The following is a 26,257-nucleotide window of genomic DNA, read 5'->3' as shown; positions in this document are numbered from 1 at the left end:
GCACAAGTATGAATGAAACGCTAGATAAATAAGAATGATTCGTGCATGTAATCAGAGAGTGATAGGAATCGAGTTTTGGGGGAACCAAATAAAAAGGAAGCAAGCAAGTTCTAATAAGGACTCATGACAATCCGCTCCTGAATTCAACAATTGACTATCGTTTGCCAGCCAGTAGCTGAAATGTGTCCAGAAACATTATCTTTGCTAGACGATTCGGATACATAATCAATTACTGTATTTTATTTAAATTTCTTATCAGAGATTTAAATGATTTATGTATTTATTGCACAACATATTACCTGCAATCTTAGATTATCTTAAGTATAAGATAATCTGTAATAAAGCAGAAAGTTAATATATTTGTGTGTTGTAGTATCGCCTAAAAACTTTCCAAAAAGTTCTATTTTCACAAAAAAAAATTTTTTTTTATAAAATCCGTATCTAAATTCTGTAATTTAAATCTAGTAATCACTAAATGATGAAATATGTAAGAAATGAAGCGAATGCCTACTTAAGTGTCGATCCGTCCCACTGTGCGCCGTCCCAGGTCGTCCCTTCGCGAGTTCTCGCCCGTTCTTCTCGGCTCTTCGTCGGCTGCCTACCTACCACGCGTCTCCTCGCGAACGAGCAGTCCAGTATTTGTTCTTCCAGGGTCTCCGCTCGGCCACGAGCATCATCCGAGGGCAGTAAACCTTTTGATATATAGTCGAAGGTTTTTAGAGTTCTGTCAGCCACGCCCACAATCAGCCTTAGTATTATTTACACTCCCGGTGGTTTGTAGTCGCTTGTCTCGCTCCGACCAGGCCGCTTCCTCCGGCCCGCACTTTTTACTCGTTTCGCGCGCTCTTCTTGCCCGTGTTCCGAGCGCGTCCTCTTCGGCAACGTCATCGTCATCACCGTCGCCGTCGATTCCCCGGTTTTTCCAACCAGCACACGCTTGCCCGCTCCCCGTTTTTTCTCCGGTCGCTCGCTCCTCTTTGATATATTCCACGCTGGAAGTCGACTCCTCCTCGGATCGCCCCTCGGCACCATCGGATCGATTCCCCTTCTGTTTTTCCGCCGTTCGAATCGACCTCTCTTCCGGATGGTCGCGCCTCGCCGGCCAAGGTACCGCGAATTTATAAAATCAGATACGATCTGCATCTCGAAATTATCTATTCCGAGCTGGCCCGGGCATATAACGCGATCGAACCGCCGCAGGGCCAGATTTCGAATTTCGCCGCGCGTCCACGGCTTCGACACGCAAGCGGGACGAGAGAGGGACCGCGCGCTCCAGCGAGAAGAGAAGGAGACGCATATTTTATTTCGGCAATGATGATGATACGCACGAAACCTTCCCCCGCCCCGGCCATCCTTCGGTTTTATCGCGGCGATTCGCCTTCGGTGAACTCTTTTCCTGTGTTACCTCTTCTTCCATTTTTTTTTTTCTCGAGAGAGACGAGGGGGAGAATCCCTTTTTCGATCGAGTCACGAACGAGTGGCGCCGATCGTTCGTCTCTCGTCTCTGCTCCCCCGAATTCCGAATTGGGTCCCTTTGAAAGCGAGCAGAGCGACGATGACAGGATTTGACGCGATCCTTGGTCGAGAGGCTGCGTTCCTTTCGAAACTGTTGCACGCTTCGCCCTAAACCCCGTTCAAATTATCCTCTTTTTGACTCTTTTCGCGATCGTATCAACCATCGCTGTGCTTCAGCTCCGTCGAGTGCTTTCGGCGAACAAAAGTCGCTTGCTCTGATCCACGCGATATCTCTGGTTCCACGTTCCTTTACTGTGCTCCCTTTTGTCTTGACGCGTCGACCTCCACCCTTTCAAGCTCTCTGCTTGTCCACTTCCTTGCCCCCCACAGTGTATACTTTCAAAAGTACCGGAACCAGCCACTTCTTCTGTCGCGTCAGCGTTAATGCAAGGTCTGGCCGCGGGACGAATTCCGCGTCGGCAGCGATTAACTTTTCAAAAGCCTTTGTCGCCCCCGGTCATTAGCGAATCGCCGAACACAACGATATCGGCATAAATTTATAATTTTCCCGCGCCATCCCGGTCCGCGGCCGATAAACGGCTACGCCTGTCGGTGTTATTATTGCCGAAGGAGAGGAAGACCCGCGTTAATCGGCCAGCGTACACGCAGAAAATGAAACGTTTACGTTGGCCGATCGTTGGCCCGGCCCGGCCGAAAAATCGATGTCGGGGCTAATCTCGAAGGTAAATCTTTCCCGCGGGCTAATCAAAACCGAGGATCGAGGCCTGGGGCCCGTATTTCGGAGCCATCTGCCCGTCGGCCTGGCCAGGGCCGAGCGGAGAGAGAAGCCTATCCGCGCCGCGGCGCGGCGGCGTTGCAATAGTCCGCTCGGACCGTCGGCACCGTCGGCCCCCGTCATCGATCCCTTCGCCCCGCCGGGGTCGATACTTTTCCACGTGCCCGCAACACATCGGTTAATCCTCTGCATAAACATTGTATTGTATTTCGCCGGGGATGCTCCCATTATATCATATTTTGTTATTAATATCTTCCGACTGGCTGGGCCCAGAAGCTGGGACGGGGCACTTTTGTGCATTGCCGAAGGTAAGCCTGCCGGTTACCTCTCGCCGGGCAGAGCGGAACAGACCGATGGAGAAACCGTAGGAGAGACGAGGAGAGGCGTGGATCCAGCGGGAGAGGGTGGAGAAAGGTTTTTAAAAAAGAAACAGAGGGCGAGGGGGGCCAGGGAGAGAGGAAGAGGGAGAGATAGAGAGAAGAGGCGCTCGATACCGGTTTCCTTTATCGTACAATGCCTACCGGGATTTTTTATTATCCACTAGCAGAGAGGATCCTCCCCAGGTGGGAGAGGGTAGCATCGAATTCGCACGAACCTACGTACGTTGCAACCGAACCGCCGAATTCCCGAGGTGCTCTAGGCTGTCGAGTCTAGATCCCGGAGAATCGAGGATGAAGCAGAGGTGAAAAGAAATGGGCACAGATTGGGCTACTCCGGAGCGTGATCACACGGGGAGAACAACTGCGCGAAACAGGCTACAGGCAATTAAACGTTTCGCGCAGTTTCGCACCGGGTCCGCGCGTTTCAACGCCAATCAGGTCGCCCTCGTCGAGCTTGCTCGAGTGTCGAGCGGTTTAGAGGCGGTCCCCTGGCGCTCGCTCGCGACGGGCGCGCTTTCAGCGGGATCGGAAATGAAAAGAAAATAAATAGCGCGGTAAAAAAAACCGCGGCGGCTCGTTTGCGTGGGTACACGCGTAACCAGGACCTTTGCATGCGCCCGTGTAAACGAGCAGCGCGCCCTCGAAATGTAGACATTTACCCCCTTGTCGAGGGGGAGTGTTTCACCGGTAAAAAACAAGCCACGATCCGTGGTGTCGGTTTTCATTTCCCTCGCGCCTTTTTTTTTCCACGCTCTGCTTCTCCCTCTCGCTCTGCCGCCGGCTGGCGCGAAAGCGGCCGATCGCGTCGGTGTGTGTTTTTTTTTTCTCCCCTCTCTCTCTCTCTCTCCATTATTCCCAAGCACTTCCGAGCGTTTGTTGGTCACGAGGGCCGGAGAGAGCCCGTGCAAATTATAAAAATACTCGCGAGCGGACGGTCGGACCCGCGCGCGTTCGCGGACAAAGCGGCCCGCGCTCGTTGATTCGCGAGTTAATTGAGCGGCGCGGCACTCGCCGGCCGCTAACGAGTAAATTGTTGACTACCACCAGCCAGCGTGCCTCTCTCTCTCTCTCTTTCTCTCTCCCTCTCTCTCCCTCCGCCGCCCTTCCATCGCTCGCCGGAATAGCCGGGAAATTAGTACAGATTTTTGAAGCAATTAGCCTCGGTTTTCACCGCAGGAAATTGCCGTCACTCGCTTAAAAAGCCCGCTGCGCTAGGCCCCGTACCGCGGGACGGCCGCTTCGCCCCGCAAGTTCATCCGACTCGAGCGCGTCCTCCGCGACTCCGTCCAGCCGCGAGCGCGCAATCGTCGAAAATCGAGAATACCTGGGCGAAACTCTAATTTATAAAATCACCGGTTATGGTCTCAGACCCCATCGCCGTTTTCATCACCTAGCTGGCTACTAATTGCCAACAGTTAGAGGAAACTACTTAAGGGCACATTCTACTCTCTCGGCCGAAAAATCGACCACTTTTCGGTGATGGTTTTTATAAATGAAATAAACAGTTAACGTTTTCGAATTTCTGGGGGTATATTCTACCACTCTTGAAATGCTAGAATAAATCTTTGTTGTTTGGTTATTTCATTTGTTTACGTAAGTGTTTTGCAGTGAAGTTGGCGGCTTCAGAATTGCTGGTGGTTGAAATTTCGGACGACTTGATCATCGGAAATAAAAAACCAAACATATTTCTAATTCGCAGGAGTATGGTTATCTCGCTTTCCTCGAAAAAACAATTTTGAAGCAAAATTATTAAAATGAGAGTCGATCAAAGTTGAATGTACCGAAAAGGGCATTTCTTTTCTGTTTAATAGATATAAAATGCGGGAAAATATTAAAAAATCTTAAGATATTTGTGGTTAGCGAGATAACCATACTCCTGCAAGTTAAAAATATGTTTGGTTCTTTTGTTTCCGAAGATCCGGTCGCAGAATATCAAAGAAATGTTCGAAGCTGGTTACGCTTCCCACCTTTCGTTATTTAAAATTTATTTGTTTTTATCGTTACTTAAAATATATGTATTTAAACGTTACTTTCTATCGTATTTTTATAGTAAAAAATCCTATTTTGCGTTGGACGAAGTTTTTACTTAATTTTCCTCAAAATAATTAGTGTTACTTTCACCCTACCTCTGCAGGACAAAAGTAACGATTACAGTCACTGGGTAAAACTGTCATAACTTTTTAACTACTCATCACTTAAGGCTGAATTTTGGCTCAAATGATAGACCAAGAAACATAGCATCTTAAGCCACAATTTTCATTCTTATATCTGTAACAGATAATATTGTAGGCTAGGCCAAATGTAAAAAGTGTTACTTTTGTCCCGACTCTCCCCGAATCTAACTGAACAGCAAAAGCGAGGCGATGGTGGTCGTGGATCCTGCCACAAACTATTTTTTTTATGAATTAGGATCACCAGATATCAATCGAAGTGGCACGAAATATGTAACGAAGATACTAGAGCCTGAGTCCCCGTCGTATTGAAACTATATAACATTAAAATAGTTTACTTTGAAAAATCACAAATATTTTGTTGCAATTTTGACTTAACATTCGTAACCAGCGACCTCGAAATCCTGAGTATACCTACTCATTTGTTACCTATCAACGATCTGCATGTTTTGACCATGTTTCCTGGATTTTCGACCACTGTGCGCTGGCAGCCCCGGCGAAATAAAAACGGCCGATGAAACACCGCCGAGCGGCCGGGACGCAATTAAGTCGCGTTAAAACAGAGCCGCGACGTCCCGCGAGTTTTATGGCGCCGCTGGGCCCGCGTAGCCGCGCTTGCTACGCGCCGCGCGCCAGCTTGCCCGCGGCGGCCGTGTGTGCGAATGCACGCGCCCGTCCGAAGCGATTTTATGCCCCGACAGCCACAGAGAATGCAAGTTTGTCCGCGAAACGCGCTCCCCTGTCGTCCAGCGGAATAACGACCGATCTACGCTCGCTATTCCGCGACACTTTGCGCCGTCCGCCTCGACTTGTACTGGCGAGCAGCCCGGGGGCCGTTGAACCGATCGCGGTGCGAGTCCGCCCCAAACTCCCCGCGGGGAGGACGAGCCTACTTTTTCTCCCGTGTCGCGACTTAATGTCTTCATTTGGCCCGGGCGTGCGGGTGCCTCGTTGCCGAGCAAAAACCGGCGAAACGCGAAAATTCCGAAGCCAGCTGATTTACGGCTACGCGCCACGCAGAACGTTGTCGCAACAGCGAACGGGTTTAATTCGCCGGCGTTTTGTTACTTCTTTCGGGCGGCACACTTGCCTCCGCTGCTCCTTTTTCATTTCGTTCTGAATCGCTCCACTCCGTGCAATTTTATATTCCCGCATGCTACCGGCTGAAACGCGCACTGCTCCTGATCCCTCCGCGGGAGAAGAGTCTGTTTAGGAGGCCCGCGTATTCATGGATGAACCGTCCGTTTCGACCGGTCGATTAACGAGACGTACCCTAAACTCGCGCTCGGCGAATGGGGTGCATCCGTAAGCGTTGTAAAACGCAACGGATCCGAGTGTTATTGCGTCTCCCCCTGCGTGTCTCGCGTGTAACGTGGACCGCGTAATAATCTGGGGCGACGTTATTATCGCTTTAATCGCGAGGATTATTTCACTTTCGCGTGAAATCTGCCGGCACGCTCGGTTTTGCCATCGGTTCCCGCGTCCCTCGCTCGGCCAGGCCGCGTAATTTCTGACCGCAGGCTGAAAATTCCACGTAAGCCAGTGGCGCTCGCCCCTCGTCGCTCGTCCACCCAGATTCCTCTGCGTCCTCTTCCCGCAGACTCGAGCCCGCTAAGAACCTCTGCGGGTCATCTGCTTTTCCGCCGGAGGCTCGTCCCTTACCGCGATTCGTTAATTACTTCGCGCGGATATCCGATCCTGGTCCGCGTTTCCACCGCAGATTCGTGGCTTCACCCTCTCACGGTTGTTCCTGCAGCGCTCATCGACCACCTTGAATTCGCCGCGCGGACAGGCTCGCCCTTGGCACCGGCGAGAGCGTGAAAACTGCCGGGGGCGAGGGTGGTAGTGGCCTTTGGAACGGTCGATCGCGCGATGTCCAGGCGACGTCGACCCCCTATTAACCGGGTTTTATTGGTACCGGAGCCAGCCGCGTTTGGCTGACCTACGACCGGCAACAGTTAATCAATGCTTTTATGAGCATTCGCTCGCAGCGTCGTTGCAGCCGCGAACCACCCCTGGCCACCCACCCACCCTTCTCTCCCTGTGCACCGAATCGCCGACCACCGCGCGTCAGCTCGCGGTTCATCGCTGTCCCAGCGAGCGGCACCGGGAGACAGAGTGCTCTCGCCTGTCCACAGACGGAACGCACGCTCCACTTGAAATCCGGGGAAGCCGCGGTAGGGAGCTCGCGTGATACGTACGTACGCACACATGACCCGTGTCCATTGGCAAACGCGGATGCTTGGATAATTTACTTAGTTTGCGCATTAATGTACGATTCTCTATGCATTAGGTCATATAATATAAATTGCGGCCGGGCAATTTGATTAATGCTATTTCGGTAATCGATGCATTAAATAATTACCGTGGCTCCGGGGGAGGCGAGCGGGGGACACGGACGTAACGCGGTGCACACGAGGCGGGCCGACGTTAGCCGATAGTCATTAGTTTATTAGCGTAGACCGAGGCTATAGTTGGAGTCCGGGAATAGTTTCATCGGAAAACGATCGAGGAAAAAGGCGCGAGGAACGCGGCTTCCCATCGGGAGATCGGCGCACGCGGCTTGCACACGCCGCTAAGCCGAGCAACCCCCTGTCGCTCGCCCTCGCCCCCGACTCGCCCCTCGCGCCCGTCACACCCTTCCTTCCCCCTCCGAGCCTATTTATTTTTCTCATCGGTTTTAATTTCGTAGAGACAACATAGATGCGTATCGGGGAGCGAGCTATTCCACGTCAAAACGAATAGGGGAAGAATTTAGTTCAATCGATTCCCTTCAAAATTACAGTATTTGTCAATTACCTTGCAAAAACAAAGTATACCGGATTTCAGCAGCATATGTCAAATAGTTTTTGAAGTATTTAATGTTAAAGTTTCGAAAATTCAAACAAAATCGGCTGACGCGTCATCACTTGAACTGTATATCTCGGTCATTTTTCAAGATAATGCCACCGTCTTGGGTTCGTTTTAAAGCTGAAGGAATGCTTTGTCAAAAGGTATATAGAATATTTTGTTTATTGTTAATAAATTTAACAGTAATCGATGTCAAAGTTTCAAATCGCGATTTTACGTCGTTCCCACCCACCGGCCGGCTTGAAAAAAAATACCATTCGATTCGTTAAGTCTTCAACTAATAAATGTCTTTGTCAAAAAAGTGGAGAGATTTGGGGAATAGTTAACAAAAAAATAAAACTTACGATAGTAAGATACACGCATGCGTTTTGAAAACAATAGCCCAGCATAGGAAAGTATTTATATACGATGGGTAAAAACAAATTTTTCATTCAGTGTTTTCGGTATTCTCGAGAAAAATAGTAGGAATATATATATATATATATATATATATATATCTGCTTACCATATAAAATGTTAGCAACAGTAGGTAGTTTTTAGTGATTCTTCCTTTTCTTTTTTTGCATGTCTTGTACTGTATTTTTCGATGAATTAGAATGATTTAACTTCTATCTGCGTTGTGCTGAGTGGAATATTAGCATGTGCATTTAACCTTCCAGTAATTCGTTGTGTAATAAGACGTGCTATACGAAAGAACACTTACAAAAAAGACTAGTCCTTTGCAATTTAAAAGAATTATATTCTAGTTTTAAAGAAATGTACCCAGAGATAAAAGAGGGATTCTCCAAATTTGCAGAGCTTAGACCTCCGCATTGCGTTCTGGCCGGTGCGAATATATACATACGGTTTGAGAAAGCATTCCTTCAGCTTTAAAATGAACCCAAGACGATGGCATTTATCTTGTTTGAATTTCCGAAACTTTAACATTAAATATTTCGAAAACTATTTGACATAGGCCGTTGAAATTCGCTATAGATGCTTTGTTTTTTCAGGGTTATTGACAAGTGCTGTAATTTTGAAGAGAATCGGTGGAACTAAATTTTTCCCCTATTCGTTTTGACGTGGAATAGCTCGTACACAAACGCGCGCGCGCACGGCCATTGTGCACCCGCTACGTCCCGAATGGATGTTACGCCGCCGCTATCGGGATCGGATCTCGCTCGTTGAGTTTATTAATTGCGTTATGGCAAGTGCCGCTCGCCTACCGGTCCAAATTGAAAAAAATCCCGCGTACGCACTGCCCCCCGCTCCTCCACACCCCCGGCCCGTCTTTCTCTCTCCCTTTCGCGCTCTCCTTTCTCCTTCTTCTCCCCGGCGCTCGCGAGGACGTTTCCCGGGGCACAGATTAACGGACGAGATACCGCTGAATCCCCTTACTCGCTCCTCTTGCGGTAAATTGATATAGGAAAGGCTTGTCGTCGCGGCTTTTAAGCCGCGGAGTTACCTAACCGGCCCCGTGTACTCGAAACTTGCGCTCTCATCGCGACACGCGTCTATCTAGCAATCCGAGGATCGTCCGGAATATAAAAGGAAAATAAAGGATCTGCGTAGAACGTTTGCGAGCTGCAGCGGTCAATCGTCACGGCCGGGGATCGAGTCGTAAAACAATTATAGGTACAATTACCGCGGGCTCGTAATTAATTGCTCGCCGTTTCAACGTTTACTCTGACTGCACTCGCGGTTCCGAAACTACGAGCGCCCGCGCGGGCGCGCCGCCCCGCGCTCGTCCGCGCGGCATTAATTCATTAACGTTGCACCGTCAAACGTATTTGCCCGTAAAATTGAACGGCCGGCTTGTTCGCGATTATTTGCTTAACCAATTTCCCGAACTAGCAGTCGCGGACGCGGTTGCGCGGTGATTTTGCGAGTTCCCTCCGTCGAGCGTCTCTTGATCAGGAAAAGGTGAGAGAGTGCACACTGTTTCGGGGCACGGTCGTCGGAACGTCTCGAGGATTTAGAGGGTCGAGCGGGGAGGGTTGGAAAGGGGCACGCACGGCTGCATCGGTGGAGCGATATTCTGCGTATCGCGAGCCGCTCCACCGCAGGCCGCAACACGACGGTGCAGTTGCAGTTAATTTGCTCACTCCAAGTGTGTTTGATTCCCCTAATTAATTGATCGGTGGGGTCACCGTGGACCGGCCAGCATACGGATGGCAGTAATCAAGTGCGTGCCCCTGGTACCAGGGCTGCGGGAATGCACTTTGCGGGCGATCGGTCTGCCGGTCGTCTTTCATAGTCGAAGCTCTCTCGCGCGTCCCCCACGAGTGCCTCGGAAACTATACCTCTGCAGGGTAAAAGGGTAATGGAGACTCACCCAAGTGCCCGTTCTCATAGTAGTCCCCGTTGTCCATTCTGTGCTTCTTGAGCGAGTGCTGAGGGTGGTGGCCGGTCGCCGCGGCCAGGTGGGTGGCAGCGAGGCTCAGCCCGACGGAGGCCCTCTTCGGTGGTCTTCCTGGCCTGGAGCTGTACAGTGGTAGAGAGTTACTGTGGTTAGAGACACCTGTCATCGAGGTAACGTCTTACCCCGATCTGCGTGCTTACGACGCGCGTTGTAAGTGCTTCGCTTGCGTCGCGGGAAAAAGACGCCCTCTGCGGTTGCGTGCTCTTTCAATCATACTTCGCTACTCCAGCAACTGTCGGGCGTCTTTTTCCGCGACCTGGGTGCATCGACGACCGTTCGGCGTTCCAGGCCCAGTCACTGAGACCTGGAGACTGGACTGATCTCGGTAGATGAAGAGAAACGCTCGATAGCTGAAGCGCTATCATCCACGAGCGTTGATCGATCTATCCATCGAGCGCGTGCGTTTCGAGAACTGGTCGCGGAGCGGCGAAAGGTAAGCGGGATTCACGATCGCGCCGTCGCCGGCGAAAGTGCCACGAGTTACACGAGATACCAGCTAATACGTGGTGACGGTGCCGCGATAAACCTAATAGAGGGGAAGATAAAGGTGCGCGTGGGACGGCGAAACGGGCCAAATAGGCTGCATTTGCATAAGTTATCGGCCACGTGAGAGCTTTATCGTACGTGGATCCCGAACTGCGTCGAATCTCGCGATCGCCCCGGATACCGGCTTCTTCTGGGAGGCGAGGCGACCAAGGTCGGCGGAACGGGTAGCCGCGATACCGGAGGAACGACCCCGGGGGTGGCGTCCAGCCCTGGAGCGGTTTGTCGCGAGCCCGTGAGAGAGCGTCGGAGGATCTCGCGCGAGGCGATGCTGCGGCTGGCAGGAACGTTCATTTTTCATGGGCAGCAGGCGCCGGAGAGGCGCTTATGGAGAGCAACGGGCACACGCCGCACGCCATGTGTACATACGCGTATGCCCGCGTGATTCAAGCTTTTACTCTGGCCGAGGAAACGCCTGGGACTCGTTGTTACCCGCGGCAGGATCCTCTCCTTCGCTCCCGATATAGCGCCTGTGCGCCTCCAGTACCGCTCAACTCGCTCCCTTATCGCTTTATCCAGATTCTGTAGGAACGGATTTGTTATTACCCAACATAGCCACGCCGAGTATGAAGTTAGTCTGTGTTTCTGCAAACGAACGGAGCAAGACGGTGGATGACGAGGGAGGAGAGCTCTCTAGACGTTTATAGGGTAGAGGACCCAATTACTGACACTTTAAGCGTTGACCCTGACACATTATCTTATAGTTTTGTACTTACAGACTAAATGTGTAATGGTGGTCCTGTTATTTATTATTGATTAATGTGTCTACTTGATGAAAATAATTTGCTGAACCGTAAAACTTCGATTTTTATGTATAAAATCATGAATTTGAAAAATATATTTCGGGATCTATTACTGACTCCCTTAAAATGTGTTTCACTCAATTACTGACACCCCAATTACTGCCAGCTAACCTAATACTGACATCCCAATTACTGCCAGCTAATCTAATCGTGCTGTCACACTTACTGTAATTTTTCCAAAAATCATTTTTTGCTTTAATTACATTTAAAAGTAACTTACAACTGTACACGCTAGCCCCAATATCTAGCTATCCGTTCAACCAAAATTGAACAATTAATAAGTTAAAGGACTTAACGAAACCTTGAATTCGGATCTTTATTACTTTCTATCACGCTTATATTATTTAGGATATTATATTTTTTATGGTTAATGGCTTAAATATTACAATTACAGCATTTTCTTTAACGCCTTGTTTTCTCTTTCGCTAGTAAGGAAGTCGTCGTTTTCACTCCCCTAATATCAGCTTAAAGTTTTTAATCGCTTTATTCAAATTATTAAAGAAAAAATTAAGTACTGTGTTTTTCTATCGTATAAATAACAGTTTCAGTTGTATGCTAATTTTTTTTTATGCACCATTTCACAGGATTTATTCGTTATTTCACGTAAAACAGCTTAGGGTGACAGTGATTGGGTAGGTGGCAGTAATCGGGTCCTTTACCCTATCCAAGCTGCAGGAGGTTGAGCATCTCTGGCCGGTAAGCGAGCAATCTCATAGTAGTCAGGACAGATTTGTAAATCTAATTTTTCATCCCGTCTTTCTGCCTGCCCTCTCGCTTTGCCTGCTCGTTGCCCAGAGTCTTCCTCATCCTCCGTTTAACTCCGCGTTCTCTCCACCCCTCTACCTTCGCCTTGGTCCAGGGTGCTCTCTCCTCTCCTGATCCGCGCTTCTCCCGATCCCTCGTGCTCCGTTTCTCTGGCGCCCTCCCACTCCCCACGAGTTCTCTCGGTTCCTCGTTCCTCGCGGCCCGTTCCCGTCCCTCTTTTCCTCCGGCTTCTCTCACGCACGAGATCTCCAGACGATTCTCAGACGGCCGGTTTATACGGCGTTGATCTCTTAAACCGCTTAGCTTCGGGTTACACCGAAAACAAGAACGCACTCTCGAACGCTTAGGCCCGCATAATACGCACTTGTTTGCGTACGAGTCTACCGACGAAAATAAGAGAAGCCCCGATCCACGCGGGGACGGCCCGGCGACGGCGGCCTCTTTTAATCTAGCCGAGTCGGACGAGGTGCTCGCTGATCCGACGAGACGATGAATCAAGGGAATCGCGGAGATATCAGAGGGCTATTCTCCGTTGCGAAATCCCGTGGAAGTCGAGGTGGACGAAGCCGGGCGCGCGCTCGACCGTTAGCTAAGAGATCGTGAAATCGACAATCATCGAGCCCGCTGCTACCAGACTTCGCGTTGACTCGGCACAATTAATTTCCCCCGATCGGAGACAGGATACCTGAGTGCATTGATTACGGCTCCGCGGCGCCGATTTTTTTTTTTATCCAGCGCAGAATGGAATCCAGATACGTATCGGCAACCGAATCGCGCGCGTACGCTGACCAGCAGAAAGAAAGGAAACTCCTGAGAGACGCGTAATCGCGCACGGTGATTGCGTTCGGCTCGAGCGGCTCGCTCGAATTCGCGCTGAGTTTCAATCGAATCGAATAGCGAAATACGGCAGATAGGGCAGCAGAGTGGAACACGGAACGGACGGCCCGCCGTCGAATTATCTCTTAGCTGCCGTAAAAGAATTCTATTACGTTTTACTAGCGACTGCGCCGAGTTAACTCTGTGATTTATCTGCCGCGCGCAATTGGCTCTGCCCAGCGGTTTCTACTCGGTTCGGTGCAGTGCTGCGCAACTATCCCCGCGATCCCGAAACGCGCATACCTCCGTTAGGGTGTTTAAATGTTCCAAAGGTGCTATTTTCGTGTGACTTTGCTCGCTCCCTTGGTTCTATTCAGCTAAGTGATGTGTATGTCAAATTTTAGACAAGTTTAATCATATTTAGGGGCTGCACAGTTTTGTCACTAGGGTAGGTCTGGGACGGCAGTAACACTTTGACTTTGGAATACGATTACGCAGGAACTAGTACATTTACGACAAAAATTCTTATACGGAAATGTTACTTACTTATCTGACATCACTGACAAGGGGAGTATTTTAGGTGTCCGCCTCCGATCATTTTGATTTTTGGATATGTTATAGAGGACCGGAAAATAAGAAATACGTGTTTTTTTATTTTTCCCCGTTTTCATATTTGGCGGGTGAAAACTGCGTTCAAAGTTAGGGGTGAAAAATCATTTTTGTGGAATATCTCGAGAACTATTAGAGCTAAGGGAATAGTGTCAATGGACGAATTTTGTGTCTTTGAATGCGAAATATGACTGACTCACCAGATTTTCAAAAATCCACAAAAATGATTTTTCAACCCCAACTTTGAACGCAGTTTCCACCCCCCAAATATGAAAACGGGGAAAAATAAAAAAACACGTATTTCTTATTTTTCGGTCCTCTATAACATATCCAAAAATCAAAACGATCGGAGGCGGACACCTAAAATACTCTCCTTGTGAGTCACAGCAGTTTCACTGTATGTCAAATAATATCCAAGTTATGAATAAAAAATGAGAAGCGGAGTGTTATAGCCCTAACGTCACAGTGTAAAGTGTTGCAACCGTCTCTGAGTATTTAGTGTGCAAAGTGTGCAACCTCGAAATATTACTCAATCTTCCTAAAATTTGTTAGATATTCTATTTATATTAATAGGAACCAGGGCATGAGCAAAGCAAAGAAAAAAAAGGTAATATTTTAATTATACCCCTATAATATAAAACACCCTGACCTCTGCGAGCCTCCAAGTATCGGGCAACGTTTCACCCGCAAAAGATAATCGACTATATGGCTTCTCTGAACCGCGAAAGGTTAAGTTATCAACGCTATCATTGCTCGTTACGAAGATCGCTGTTCGTTATCTCGAAGCATCTACGAATTCCAACGAGCCGTCGATCGAATCGGTCAGATAGGCGGCACACGATCTAGATCGATCGATTAGATCCCTCGTGAGTTCTCGCGGTGCGCCCGATTCGCGTCCGGTCGAGTATATCGCGTGTGGGATTCGCGATGATCGCGCCAGGTGCTGCGCTTCGATCCGATCATTCCCCGCCTTAATGATCGCTGCAACCAGCGACCGTTGGACGAACGAAACGGGAACGCGTACGTGGTTTCGGGGCGCCAAAAAGGAGCTACGAGATGGGACGGAAGAAGGCACAGATGCACCGTGGAAGAAGCGCAACCCATTCTTAGGCGATCGGCCGTTTAGGCGCTTGGTCCTTTCGATCGTGCGCAGTGGCTTTCGTGTTCTCGCCGTTCCTCCTCGTCCAGTCGGCAGCAAAAAAAAAGTTACGAGGCAGCTCGACGATAAACGCACGTTTAGTGTCGTTCATTACGAACTTACCCATCTGTCCAGTGAACCGATCTTCGGAAAGGGGAGCCGGACTCGCGGGTTTCGGAGTCATCTCCCGATGATCCAGCGAGATTTCATCGTTTCGATGGAAAAGGCGAAAGATCTCGCGCTCCGCCGAGATGCAGAGTGGGCGAGCGATCATAAATTGTCAATTTCGAAGTCAATTTGCCCGGGCTTACCAATCGGCTGCCGGTTAATTTCAAGGTGAATTGTGTCCAATATGGGTATATTATTAATGGCCCGACGAGGGATAGGGTGCACTTCCAGCGGAGGGTTGCAACCCCGTTTTCGCGCACTGGCCAAATCTATCGCTCGGGGCTGCCGCCGATAGGATACGCTCGCTTTCTCTCTCTCTCGTATTCGGCATTCCGGATTAAATGCTCTCTGATGTTGTTGCGGCAGTTGTCGCCCGCCCGCGCCCCTGTACGCGGTCTAATTGTAAGTCTACGTTGTCTTCCTGGGCTCGACTCCTGCTTACTCCGCCAGCGACTTTTTCACTTCCGGATTCTCCTAGACCCCACCCAGGTATCGCGGGGCCGCCGTGTGCCGTGGAATTCTTGGGCCAGGTCGCTTCGCGATCTCAGCGCTTGCCTCGACAAAGGAGCCACTGTTGCGCGTTAAACAACTCGCTATCATTGAATTACGACGCCCGAGCGTTATCGCATCCTGCTACCGTTCTGCGCTCTTCAAACACTCTCCCGAAAACGCGGGAACCACCGTTCACCAGAAGAATTCACCGAGAGGGAACGCGGCGCGGGCTTCAGCCGCTGGATCGTTCAATCGGGGAACGATGCTCCCCGTTCGAAGGAAATAAATGATACCAGGTGAAACAGACCTAAGTACCGCGCCCTGCCTGGGTATTCGGGCTTCTCGGAACGAAACCGAGGCACCGAGACGCGATAAGCAAAGTCTAGTATCAAAGCCACTTGTGTACTTTGAATTTCCTTTTGAACGCCGCTGTAGCGCTGGCTTTCTGATTACTCACTCCCGCGGACCTACAGCGAAGTGGCAAGAACACGAATGTAAACGAAGTTGATCCTATCGATGCTCTCACCCTTTCGAACTAAGTGATTCTGTGCCGCTGCGCCGTGCAGAAATCATGACTGGTAAGAACAGTGTGTTCCGGCCACATGCGGATAATGCTAGTTGTCAGAAAACGGTTAACGTACCGAATCAAGGTACCAATGAAAATCCATTTGCTACCTGTTACGCTCCACTCTTCTTAACTACGTGGCGTGACAAGGTCGGAAAAGCAGCGGGGCCCCGGGATCTGCGCGGCCTTCTGGCATTCCATCTCGACTCCAGCCAGTCTCTGAATTTTATACGACCGAGGCCTCTCTCGCGCCCGTCCGTCGAAATGATACAGATTTCCTACCCCCGTGGACGCGAGTCCACTTGTAACGCGTTACACCCATCGGCAATTAAAAAAACTATAAACCGCTTAACGCGACGCGGCTCGCCGCGGACGTAAAGTCGTAAAACGATATAGGCACACGCATGCATACGTATAACGAATAATACGAGCGTCCGTGGCTGGGCTTCTAATTGTCAGTTTCGCCTTTACGTCTTTCCCCGGGTTTTCTGGCCCATCTCCCACCCCGTAATCGTCCCGTCACCCTTCCTCCGCCGCCGCTCCATCTCTTCCAACGACTCTGCCCCTCCGACCCCAACCGTTCCCGAGCCCCAAGCCTCGGGGATCTTTTTTCGAAAAGTTGCGAGCGTCGACGGGAGGCTACCCTACCGTAAAGCGTCGTCGCGCGCAATTCCCGTCATAACAACGACTTCAATTTTCGTCAAAAGTCTTTCGACGTTATCGTCGCCTCTTCCCTTCCGCCCCTATTTTTTTTTTTTCCCCACCGCCGAGAGAACGGACCCGGGCCTTTCGATTTCTCGCTTTATAAACTCGATTGCCGGGCTGAAATCCAAGACCGACGAGCGGCATTTTCCAAATTATAAATTTTTACGAGGGCTCGCGCGCCACGTCGGCTCCGCGTCCTTTCTCTCTTCCTCCCCGTTATTATTTCCTTTTCACCCCGCAACGCCATTTCTCCCTACCCCCGTGGATCGCGGCAATCCCGTCAGTCAGATTGGATTTGTCCGATTTCGCGCCCGGAGTGGAAGAGAACGTGCGAGGGTCTGGATGCGTACGACCCACCCCTCGCCCCTCGCTTCCTCTCCTCCGGCAAACACCCCCGATATTATTCCTTTTCACGCTCGTTCCCGTTCCTCCGCCGAGAAACAAAGAATCCGACGGTGCGCCCGCTCCATTCCCCTCCTCGCGATGAACGATGGATGGGAAAACACGACAGGATTGGACGAGCCGAGTAACTTCGCGTGGACTGGCGTAATAAGAGCATCGCAACTGCTCGGGACGCCGTGGACTGCACTAGTAGTCTAGTGAAATTAGGATCTGTCTTCGGAATAAATCCCACCAAGCTAAATTTTGGTATGGACATTTATTTGGTCGTTTTAAACAATATGTTAAATGTCTCCATTCATCCACTGAGGGTTGAAAAAAGTAATAACAGTTTTTCGCGAATATCTCGTTATCTAGCATTTTTGCGACAAAAATAGTTATTACGCAATTTATAGCTTAGGAAATTCTCTACAAAAAAGGTGCTATGAGGTTTTTCGTAGGAGTAACGAGAACGTCAGCATCAATGGATGTAGAGCGAATAGAAGGAACAAGAGTAGGTTTATTGCTACGCTGTTTCAAAAATTGGAAGCTGCCAACATCAGCGTGAAACACGCTCAAGACGATGCCGACGTTCTCATTACTCCTACGAAAAAACTCATAAGACCTTTTTTGTAGAGAATTTCCTAGGCTATAAATTGTAAAATAATTATTTTTATCGCAAAACTGCTAGATAACGAGATATTCGCGAAAAACTGTTATTACTCTTTTCAACCCTCTGTAAAATTTTTAGCGGCGGTCGGATCGATGTGTATTTTTGACGTATTGTTTAAAACGACCAAATAAAAACCCACCCGAAAGATTTGGCTTGGTGGGATTTATTCCGTAGATTTTGCAGATTTCCGTCTAATTTCACTGGACTACTAGCAGCGAGCTCCGCGAATTTCGCGCAGCACTATCGCGTGTAGGAGAAAGAGAAGGCAGAAGGAGAGAACGGAGGGGATAGAAGAAGAAGAGAGAAAGCGGTCCCCTCTAGCGCGATGCGCCAACCATCCAGAGAGAGCATTTTCTAATAACCACGATGTAAAGTTGGGGTGCGTTACACAAAAGAAATCTTTCTGTTCCAGGACCGGGGGGAGGGTAGGGTCGAGACTTATCTTAGTAATATTGGATTAAAACTTATGCTTCTCTCGGTCGCAATACGTTATTTTTATTGCTCGCGGCTTTGCATAATATTCGTGTTCGGGGGGGGGGGGGGCGGGTTTCTCCCCGTCTCCGTTCCTCCTTCCGGTTTCCCCGTCCCTCTCCGCCCCATCCGAGAGCAACCTCCCAGGCTAATTTTAATTTCGATGCCACGCCGCGTTGGGGAGCATTACGATTTCACCGGCGCCTCACTTATTTATGTTTCGAGGCCGCTTATTAGCCTGCTCCTTATTCGTCTCGGGGAAAATCCCGCGGAGGGGTCGCGGCCCCGCGATATAAATTGCGGAAACGGCCGCGACACCTGACTCCCCGTTAACGAATGCTCGCTGCCGCGGCCCTGGAGCTCGCAGTTCGAAGCCTCTTCGCTCCGCTCGCGAGGGCTAATCGCGCTGGTCGATCGGAGAGCGAACGAGCGGACGAAAGCCGCGTATTCACCTGCGCATTCGCCCCGAATGTGCATTCGGCGCGCACCGATTTTTTGCTCGTGCGGCGCGCGGTCGGCGCTCAGCGTGCATTCGGCGCGCGTTCGGCGCGCGTTCGACGCGCATTCGGCGCGCATTCGGCGCGCGTGCGACGCGCATTCGGCGCGCGTTCGGCGCGCGTTCAGTGGTCAACGTGCATTCGGCGCGCGTTCGGCGCGCGTTCGACGCGCATTCGGCGCGCATTCGGCGCGCATTCGGGGATCGTGTAGTGTTCATTCACAATAGTCCCCATAAGTATCGATCCGAAGAACGAGAAGAAAAATCTTGGATGAAAATATTCCAATAGCTAGTGCTAGTTTCATTGTATTGTATACATGCTTAAAAAAAAAGGATAAAAAGAAACGTTGGTGGACGAGGAAAATATATACCAACAGGTACAACGAATATATACCAGCAGTCGCCTCGATATCGGTCCATACATTGTATCCGCATTCGTCGTTTCGAGGCAAACCGATCGGCAAATGACGAGCGCGGATACAATGTATGGACCGATATCGAGGCGATGCGAACCGAGCGTTCGCCGGGCCATTCGCGCCGCGATCCGCTTGCTGGCGGTCCACCAAAGCGTGCATTCGGGTCCGAACGACACCATGATGGAGTGGACGCCACAAATTTGTCTCAAGCTCCTTGAGGTATTCGAAAAACACGAATCCTTATGGAATCCCAGACACCCGCGTTATTTCGATACTATAAAAAAGGACGACGCGTGGTGTACAATTGCCCAGGAGATCGGAACGGAGGCGGAAGAGTGCAAGAGGAAAGTGGAGAGCCTAAAAAGCTCGTACAGACGGGAAAAGGGGAAAATTAAGAAGAGCACCACAACTGGACGAGGTAAATAATATTAAACACTTCTAAGGGAGAGTGGGGGAATTTCGAACGCGGGATAAACCTAAACACCGCGATATTCGCTGAAATCGCTTGTCCTGTCCTCTCGCGATATTGTTACGTGATGTAATTAGCTATGTTTGGTATTACGGAAAGTGTTACGACGCAAGGCTGCGCGCAACTGCAAAGATAATGGTCGTGAAATGTTTTGGTAGCTTTTCTTACAATTTTACGCTCGAGTATTTTGAGTCTATAGTGCATTGAACCTATACTACCCAACAAAGCATAATTTTTTCGTAGTTCCGTTACTTAATTCTAAATAAAATCAAGGGATTACTTTGTACATATACGTGCTCGTATTTGTTTTATTTGAAACTTCTTAGCTTCTGTTCATTTTGGGTAATTACGAACAGCGTATATGGGACTATTACAGACGATGGCATTTATCCTTTTATCTTAACATTTACTAAGTTTTTCACGTGTCCAGTATCCCGGAATTATGTTAGGAAGAGTATACGTACATATTCGTTGAAAGATATTGAGATAACCGTGAAAGAGGTTAAAGATTAAAGACTTTCCATCTGTCAGGCCTTTTGTTTCAATTTAACTTTTCCCTTAAGTGTTCGTAATTCCCCTACTCTTCCCCTACACGAAAGAGAAAAGAACAAGATACTATTCCAATGTATATTATTTCAGGAAGCGACGAAATTTACCATTCAAAATGGTTCGCGTTCAAGGCGATGCAGTTTTTGGACGACAATACGGAACCCAGAAACACTATAAGCGTAAGTTGTTTCTCTAATTACTTTCTGATATATCACATGCAACCAAATATCGAAGTGTGCCCATAAGAATGTACTGGAAGAGAATTTTACTTAAAAATGAATTACTCAAATTAGGATGTTAAATTTTTTATTGCAACATGCTATTACTTTCTTACATATTAAGTTGGCACATTAAGCATTGCATTTTGTATTACATTAAGCATATTTATCTTGCCAATGAACAGCTCCTGACGTAGAAAAATATTTTGCCAAATCGTCGCGCATTTTCTCGGCGGTTACTTTACTTCTACGTGCAACCGACCTGAAAGGCAAAAGGGAAACTTGTTCGTTTTCTTGTCTCCAGTCTCCAGGCCGGATTTCTCCATTTTCTTCCACATCAAAACAAGTTGAGGGAGTGTAATAATTCCTTGAAGTTCTACTGTTTCGTAGAAAGTTATGAAGGCAAATCGTAGCCATGACAACAACTTGAGCCTTTTCGGGTTGCAACAGCAACGGTTTTCGCAATACCCGAAATACGCTCGATAGAACCCCAAAGGCATTTTCGACTACTCTACGGGCTCTGCTAAGTCGATAATTGAATATCCGTTTAATAGATCCTTTTGGACTAATCCCAGGGTATGGCTTCATCATATTAGGACCTAAAGCAAATGCAGAATCTCCTAAAAAAAAGAAAGGCATCTCGGCAGTTAGTCCATCTATAGCAGATGACGCTGGAAGATTGAGCTTTTGCTCCTCGATCTGTTTGTATAAATGACAATTTTTAAATACTCCTCCATCCGATATTCTGCCTTGGCAGCCCACGTCAACGAATAAGAAATTGTAGTTAGCATCCACTAACGCTAATAATACGATGCTAAATTGAGACTTATAATTGTAAAAGTCACTTCCACTTTTTATTGGCGCTTGTATTAGTACGTGTTTTCCGTCAATAGCGCCAACGCAATGCGGAAAATTCCACATTTCCTCAAATTCATCTGATATTTTCTTCCATTCTTCTGCAGTCGATGGCATCTGAAAATTTCAATATTAATTTAATTTTTTTGTTTCATTGTATTTAGACTGCCGATGTGGATGAAGCAGTCGATGCTGACATCCTTATTAACCCTGTGGACGACGTCGCGCCCGAAGAAACATCACAACGGGCAAAACAAATTAAATCACCGAAAAAGTCGTGCAAGCGGAAAGAAGACCCCCGAATCGATGAAGCTTTTAAATATTTAAAAACTGCCATTGATGCCCGTAATTCGGAGAGTGACGAGTGCCCAGCATTCGGGAGATATGTTGCGGCCAAATTACAAAAATTTAACAACCAGCAGCGAGTGGTAGCCCAACATAAAATCAGCAATATACTCTATGAAATAGAAATGTCCTCCTTAATTCCGCCTTCACCCAATCCTTCGCAACAGCTCAATAATACTTCACATGCTCCTTCGTCCACATTCATTCCACAAGCTTCTTCATCCACATTCTATTCACAAACTTCTTCATCCACATTCATTCCACCTGCTTCTTCGTCCACATTCATTCCACAAGCTTCTTCATCCACATTCTATCCACAAGCTTCTTCATCCACATTCATTCCACCTGCTTCTTCGTCCACATTCATTCCACCTGCTTCTTCGTCCACATTCATTCCACAGTCTACAAATCCTGTTTCCCCACCTACACCGCCTACTACTACCATCTACACCGAACTTACTCCTGTTTCTAATAGACACGATTCACATAATTCATCACATTCAATCAGTGACAATTCCAACACCTACGACACCTATCCACAGTCTATTCCACCTTCCGAATCATCACATCCATCTCCATTTTCCAATAGTTCTGATTGTACACTAAACTCATATTTCTCCCACTTCTCTGACACCGATAATTAAAATTTATATTAAAACACATACCTAATTATATTCTTTCGCATATGTACAAAATAATATTTTTTTAAATAAATACTTTAATATGTATATTGATAAATAAATGACTTACCTTCACATAATGAATCAAACTCTCAATTATTGCTTCACACACCTCTGGTACGATTTTTGAAATAACCTGTTTTGAGATTCTAAATAGATATTGCATACTACTATACGAATCTCCGGTTGCAAGAAATCTTAATGTAATGGCCAATCTTTCTTCCGGCGTAATGGCTTTTCTGTAGGCAGTATCTTGTCTTGCAATCTTATCTCGAATATAATTTAATATAATAAAAAAATCTTCCGATGACATCCTCGTAAAGTTTCGAAATTGGTTGCTTCCCACTTCAGCATTTAAATCACGTAGAAATTTTTCGTTGCATCTGCTGGTATAAAGTTTCTTCGTCCACCAACGTTTCTTCTTTTTATCCTTTTCTTTTTTTAGCAATGTATACAATACAATGAAACTAGCACTAGCAACTGCAATATTTTCGTCCATGACTTTTCTCCTCGTTCTTCGGATCGATGCTTATAGAGACTGTTGTGAAAGAACACTGCACGATTCCCGAACGTGGGCCGAACGTGCGCCGAATGCGCGCGGGACGCGCGCCGGTCGCGCGCCGAACGCACGCCGAATGCGCGCCGGGCGCGCGCCGAATGCACGCCGAATGCGCGCCGAATGCACGCCGAATGCACGCCGAGCACCTACCGCGCGCCGAATGCACGCTGAGCACCGACCGCGCGCCGCACGAGCAAAAAATCGGTGCGCGCCGAATGCACATTCGGGGCGAATGCGCAGGTGAATACGCGGCTGAAGACGAAGAGAGGCTGCCGCGCAGATGCGCGATTAATCCGGCCACGGAGCGTGTAAGCGCGCGAGGCAGATGTCTCGGGGCATGGACGCCGACGGGGCGATATTTTTCCCGAGGCTGTTCGCGCCTGGCTCGTGCGCCAGTTTCAATTTCGCCAGCCCTCGTAAAGGGCAACGAGGCGACTTTATCATCGGGCGAGAGTTTTCCTACGTTTCTCCACACGCGAGGCATCTTCTTCTTCCTGAGAAACGCAGGGCCGAGCAAAGATTTTCCGCGAGTCTCCCCCCCCGCTACGTTCGCGGCGCAAACGCGCGACTTTCAGGCCAGCCCGCGGCAACGATCCGCTCCACGGCGACATTCCTTCACGCGTGCGATACGTACTCGGCGTAATACCCGATAATACCTGTATTTGTGCGCGGAGGAGCGCGCTCCTCGTGCGTTACGGCCGCGTAATCCCGGCAATCTCGAGGACGTGGCCCAGTCTTCGGAACGAGTAATCCTGCCAATTTGGACCGCGGATTATCCAAGGAGGAGGGAGGACGCTCGACACGCTCGATTGCTAAACTTTCATTCCAGAAATGTGCCCGCGAGTCGAAGTGCCGAACCGACTACGCTCGATTCGCGGCGCGAGCGGGTGGGCGAGGGGTGTGCTGTCGCGTCCGAATAAAACACATCAACTCGTAAAGCGTGGGCGATGGTGGTCGGTTCCTTCTCTTGTTCTCTGGCAAAGCAACAGCGAGAGCAGTGTCTCTCATCTCAATATTTTTTTATTTATTTTATTTTTATTTAATACCACACGGGCAGTAGACTATTATTCTATAATTGGTGAAAACACAACGTCGTCACAGACGTTCAAGAGTAGGTCTAATGTCACAAATGAATCGCCTTATACGTGGCAAGTTTCGTCTGGTTTATAGAACTAGAGAAAAAATTAAAAAAAGTGGCTAGTACCTAAAGGTACAAACTACATACTCTAGTTATAGGGTCATTATTCTTAAAGCTGCTCCTGAACAAGTCGATACGAAAAACAGGCACACATCGCAGCGAGCGCGGGCATACACTAAAGCTAATTAATTCAAGCCTTCAATTCATGACCTTAAATAGAAACATAGCGTCCGCCACCGTTCTTCTCATCTCCAACGAAACCATATTCAACGTAAGCATAATGGTATCATAATTATTATGGTCAAATCTGTGCATAGGATATCTCAATAGACGAGAGGCGAACCTGAGAAACTTATGTTGAGTTCTCTCAACAAGGTTTACGTAATTTTTTTTATGCGGAGACCAGATCACACTCGCGTATTCCAAATGACTCCTCAAATCTAGCAGATTACTCTCTGACGCTCAGTGAGATCATGAGCAATTTTCACTGGTCCCTTGATTTTGTCCTTACGCTTCAGAATGTCAACGGCCGAGACACATGACGGTAGCAAAATTTGAATGGGTCTTGACTTGCCCTCTATTTGTTTCCCTATTCGCATAACCTTAATACTACTGTAGTCATTAGACAAAACCTCATTCAAGATTTTTAATATAGTCGAACGATCAATCTGCCTCCCAGCCTCGGCTGAGGCCACAGCGTTGCTCTTTCCCTCCTCCAGATTGAACATTATTAAATTATTGGCCCTCCTTCTCCTTTCCTCAAGCTCCACAATGACATCCTCGGTATTGTCTTGCTTTTTTCGAGCTCGCCTCGAGCTTTTCCGATTTACTCTCAAGCATCGAAATCTTGTCGGTTAGCGCGGATATGTTATTATGTATTTCTACGATAAATCCGCGCCCCGGCCCTTTTACGACTTACGATGGGATAAATAATAAAGCCGCCGCGCGGCGTATCGCGCGCCGTTTCTTTTACTCGGCTGGCCATGGGTCCTGACGGCCTAGTCGGGGCTTTTACGAGCGTGTTTCAGCTACACGCGCCCGTGCTGCGTCCGCCCGATCGAAATAATAAGCGGGACGACCTGATGGCGAGGGTATCCGTGCCATGCATAAACTCACGCCGACTTACGACCCGAGAAGGCTTCCCGAGTCTTGTCAGAAGCGGCCCTCGAACCGTCCGTCCTCTCGCGATCCGCGCACCTTCGTGTTCCCTCTCTTATTGAGTCGTTAAAAGGAGGAATTCACCGCGATCTCCGATCCCGGGCGATCCTCCCTCGCGAGAGGGACATTCCATGCGAACTCGGATAGATTTCGGAGTAAGTTTTCGTAGATTGCTGAAATCTGAATATGTCGTAGTCTTTAGTGATATTTAAACGTACCTCAAAGGATTTTTCCGAAGTTTTGAAAAATGTCGATTTTACAGCTGTTCGAAGTTAAGCGTGTTATTGCAGGTAAGGTTCTTTATTATTTATATTCACCTGTACGATTATTTCTATTCCAGTGTGCTTATGGTAATTCTTTTAACAATATGTCCCAAATATTTTATGGGGTCGTTCTGGTAATCACGCCGCAAAATTCGGCAACATTCAGGTTTTGTCAAGCGGCTATACCTGATATCCTTATACAGGATTCTCGAAAATGGTAAGTATTTGGAAAAAAAACTGAATGAGGAAAACTATTACTGTTTTTTATATCCAACATAATACGGTATCTGAATTTTTGCTGTTCTCAATATTTTTCTTGAAACGAGAGTGACTTTCAGTTTTTTAAATGGAATGCTATATATTTGATTACCGAATATGAAAGCGATTGTCAAGACAAATTCAACCATATGGTACACTATGATCCTCGCTTCAAGGAAAATATTGTGAACACCAAAAATTGAGATACCATATTATGATGGATATAAAAAACAGTAAGAGTTTTCCTCCTTCAATTTTTTTTCAAATACTTACCATTTTCGAGAATCCTGTATAAGAATATCAGGTATAGCCGCTTGGCCGCTGCAAGTACCGTAGCGTCAACTTTCGACAATTTTTACAGGGCCAATTTTAAGATATCCATATTTCTGAAAATTTGTCCATCAAAAGGAAGGATAGAGCTATATTCTCCTCTTTTCAGATTTTTAAAATCGCGCCCGATGTTAAAAACCTGCATTTGTTAAAAATAATTACACAAAAATGGTCAAAAATTTTTTTTTAAATTGAAATAATTTTTTCTGAAAACTTCAATGTCTTCTCTATAAGCACCGTAAAGTTCATCTCCACCCGCTTACTACTTCCATAGCTATAATGTATTGAAAAAAAGTTAGCACTTAACTTCAAACAGTTGTAAAATCGTCATTTTTCAAAATTTC

General features: G+C 48.0%; 2 protein-coding genes across 4 annotated transcripts in view; one reads left to right on the top strand and one right to left on the bottom strand.

Annotated features, from left to right (window-relative positions):
* The window catches only part of Dac (dachshund family transcription factor), a 198,881-nt gene that overhangs the window by 111,088 nt on the left and 61,536 nt on the right, over positions 1 to 26,257 (bottom strand). For 2 of the 3 annotated variants that reach the window (XM_076816221.1, XM_076816218.1), the window contains exon 2: positions 9,967 to 10,115. In XM_076816221.1, coding sequence (XP_076672336.1) covers positions 9,967 to 10,115 — 149 coding nt within the window. The remainder of the gene's footprint in view (positions 1 to 9,966; positions 10,116 to 26,257) is intronic. The other variant, XM_076816219.1, reaches the window with a different exon arrangement.
* Positions 18,778 to 22,284, top strand: LOC143371266 (uncharacterized). The gene is made up of 3 exons (XM_076816236.1): positions 18,778 to 19,509; positions 20,200 to 20,288; positions 21,347 to 22,284. The coding sequence occupies exons 1-3, from the start codon at positions 19,140 to 19,142 to the stop codon at positions 22,169 to 22,171; spliced, it is 1,284 nt and encodes a 427-aa protein (XP_076672351.1). The 5' UTR covers positions 18,778 to 19,139; the 3' UTR covers positions 22,172 to 22,284.

Source organism: Andrena cerasifolii, chromosome 7, assembly GCF_050908995.1.
Source record: "Andrena cerasifolii isolate SP2316 chromosome 7, iyAndCera1_principal, whole genome shotgun sequence".
Classification (NCBI taxonomy): domain Eukaryota; kingdom Metazoa; phylum Arthropoda; class Insecta; order Hymenoptera; family Andrenidae; genus Andrena; species Andrena cerasifolii.
Note: the sequence above shows the minus strand (reverse complement) of the source record. Positions and strands in the feature narration are given on the sequence as shown.

What these genes read in the sequence shown, in the direction of transcription:
- LOC143371266 (XM_076816236.1), top strand. Translation starts at nt 19,140, where the DNA reads ATGACGAGCGCGGATACAATGTATGGACCGATATCGAGGCGATGCGAA. An exon ending in GAGCACCACAACTGGACGAG is followed by an intron (nt 19,510 to 20,199) that starts GTAAATAATATT and finishes ATATTATTTCAG; the next exon opens with GAAGCGACGAAATTTACCAT. An exon ending in AACCCAGAAACACTATAAGC is followed by an intron (nt 20,289 to 21,346) that starts GTAAGTTGTTTC and finishes CATTGTATTTAG; the next exon opens with ACTGCCGATGTGGATGAAGC.